The 2,838-nt window shown below is 27.4% G+C and overlaps 2 protein-coding genes across 3 annotated transcripts in view; one reads left to right on the top strand and one right to left on the bottom strand.

Moving 5' to 3' along the window:
* The window catches only part of syn3 (synapsin III), a 55,088-nt gene that overhangs the window by 25,603 nt on the left and 26,647 nt on the right, over positions 1–2,838 (bottom strand). The gene's annotated exons all lie outside the window — the stretch shown is intronic.
* LOC107662222 (metalloproteinase inhibitor 3) overlaps positions 1–2,838 on the top strand; it is an 18,157-nt gene that overhangs the window by 10,973 nt on the left and 4,346 nt on the right. Inside the window, exon 2 of the mRNA XM_016452160.1 lies at positions 2,183–2,352. Within this exon, the coding sequence (XP_016307646.1) occupies positions 2,183–2,352 (170 nt within the window). The remainder of the gene's footprint in view (positions 1–2,182; positions 2,353–2,838) is intronic.

Here is a 2,838-nt window from a genome sequence, read left to right as displayed (position 1 = left end):
AGCGATCACTCCACATTAAACAGCGCCAAAACGGCATTTATTGTTTAAATACTGCAATACAATAGACAGAATTTGAAATCTGAGACTTTGTTTCATATTAAAAGTACCAAAGCACAATGCTTATTGCGATTTATTGGATGCGAAGTGCCCTTCAACGTTCCGTCCATTAACTGAAAACAGGCTAGACTAATCGATTCTTGGGATTTAAGAATCGATATTGTTCCGTAAAAATTAGAATCGATTAATATCGAGATATCAATATTTTTTACCCAGCCCTATCAATGACGTGACCTTTGAACCCCGGAGCCGACCTCGGGGTCGAACCTTTTAGCAACCGAGAAACACGAAAGAGTGAGGTTCCTGCTGAAACGCGTTTATCAACACATATTTATTACAGCATTTACAGTGAAAAACATTCGGCCCATTAGTTAATGCATTACTTAGCAATGAGCAATACATTTGTGTTTATTCATCTTTGTTAACAATAGTTCATGTTAGCTCAGGTCCATCAATAATATTAACAGATAAAACCTTTGATTTTAATAATGTATTAGTAAATGTTAAAATTAACATTAAAATACTAACTAATAAATGCTTTAGAAGTATTTTTCATTGTTGACTAATGTTTTTATAGTTTTTATTAATATTTTGAATATTTAAGCTTTGCATTTTCATTTTAATTCTAGTTAAAGTTGAATTTTTTTTAAATAATTTTGTTTTTATTATTTTTATTATTATTTTATTTTTTTGTGAATGCTTCAGGAGCATCAGAATGCTTTAGATTAATATTTCGGATTACTTTTTTATATTTTGCATTTTCATTTTAGCTAAAGTTTAGGTAATTTAGTTTTGTGTGTTTTTGTCAGTTTTATTAGTATTTGTTTTTTTTATATCTGTATAATTCATATTCATTTTTATTTCAAGTTAAAACTAAAAGAAAATGAGAAGTGTTTCCTTTGCAACTAGCTGAAATAAAATATGTTTTTTTATATTTAAATTTGAATCTATTTCAGTTAATGTTTATTTTATTTCAAATAATAAAATGTTTTTTTAATGCTTTTAGTTGTAGTAAACAATAATAACTCATATGAGACAGATCTGGGTGATGATTCTTCTGTTTTTGGACCCTGATGTGTGTGAAAGAGCAGCATTAGGTGAATAAATGCGGCTGAATGTCAGCAGGAATGAACTTTTCCTCTGCTCTCAGGAATGTGAGCCTCACAGAATTCCGGGAAGGAAATTCCGGCAGAGGAAGATAAGCAGCATTCCAGCTTATTTTATGTCAGCTACTCATCATTTCTAACCACAGCATCATTTAATTATTTTAAACTGAAGCACTAAAATAGCTAAGACTAAAATAAACAATAAGAAATAAAAAATATTTCTAAAAATATATATATACATTTTCATATTTTATACAAAATATATTAAAATAAAAATCAATTTATTAAATAAAGTTTACATATTTAAATTCAGATATATGGAAAATTTTAATATTTAAAAATTAGTGCAGTCAAACGATTAATCGCGATTAATCGCATCCAAAATAAAAGTTTGTGTTTGCATAATATACGTGTATATTTATTACGTACATATAAATACACACACATGCATGTATATATTTAAGAAAAATATGTTGTGTTTATATATTAAGTATATTTATGTATAATATAAATTATAAGAATATAAATATATATATATATGTAAATATAAAAAAAATATATATACTCTATGTGTGTGTATTTATATATACGTAATAAATATACACAGTACACATACATATATTATGTAAACAAAATTTGTATTTTGGATGCGACAGCACTATTAAAAATATAATATTAAAAAATAAAACGAACTTAATTACACATTGTTTTTTATTTAAAATACATTTTAAATATTATATTAATCTTTTAAATTCCTTTTGTAGTTTTTAGTCATTGCCAATATGGTCACACACACAAAAATATTGGGTGATTGCATTCGTAACATGATTTGAATCGTTTTTAATCAATAAAAAGCAGATTTAATAATGCACTTCTCAAGTTCTGACCAGCTTGGATGTTTTATTCCACTCGTCACAATGCATTCTAGGATTATTTTATCTGTGCAGCCTTAGTTTTAATGCTCCCATGATGCCTTGCTGTGCTCTTTATTAACCGGCGGGTTCTGTGTGTGTTTGCAGTGATCAGGGCTAAAGTAGTGGGAAAGAAGCTGCTGAACGACGGTCCGTTTGGCACCCTGCGCTACACCGTCAAACAGATGAAGGTCAGTCCATCATCACACAGACAACACACCAGATCTGCAGCACGAGATCATGTTAAAGGAGACATATTATGCCCCTTTTCACAATATGTAATACTCACTCTCTCTCTCTCTCTCTCTGTCTCTCTATAAGCCAGAATAAATATATAATATATGATGATAAATAGATACTGATGCATACTATATATATATATATATATATATATATATAATGCATATAGATTACAGTAAAAGTGATTCTAAAAGCCAGTGGTTTTGTGACAATCACATAACATAAAACACTTTCCAAACAGTTTGTGCATAAAACTTTTCATCTATGATATTAAACAGACTCACACAGACATCAAGAATCAGCATATGAACCTCAACAATGGTGTCCATTAAAAAAAATATATATATATATATATATAAATGCATAATGCTTTTTTAATGTATGATATATATTATATATAATAATATTAAAATAGGTATTATAATAAATATTGTATATATAAAATATATTAAAATGTATATTTTATTATATACATTTGCATAATAACTATTTATATTGTATATGTTAGATTTCATGTTATATAT

The sequence above is a fragment of the Sinocyclocheilus anshuiensis genome, unplaced genomic scaffold, assembly GCF_001515605.1.
Source record: "Sinocyclocheilus anshuiensis isolate Anshui unplaced genomic scaffold, SAMN03320099.WGS_v1.1 scaffold1543, whole genome shotgun sequence".
NCBI lineage: Eukaryota > Metazoa > Chordata > Actinopteri > Cypriniformes > Cyprinidae > Sinocyclocheilus > Sinocyclocheilus anshuiensis.
This window is presented reverse-complemented; position numbering and strand designations above follow the sequence as displayed.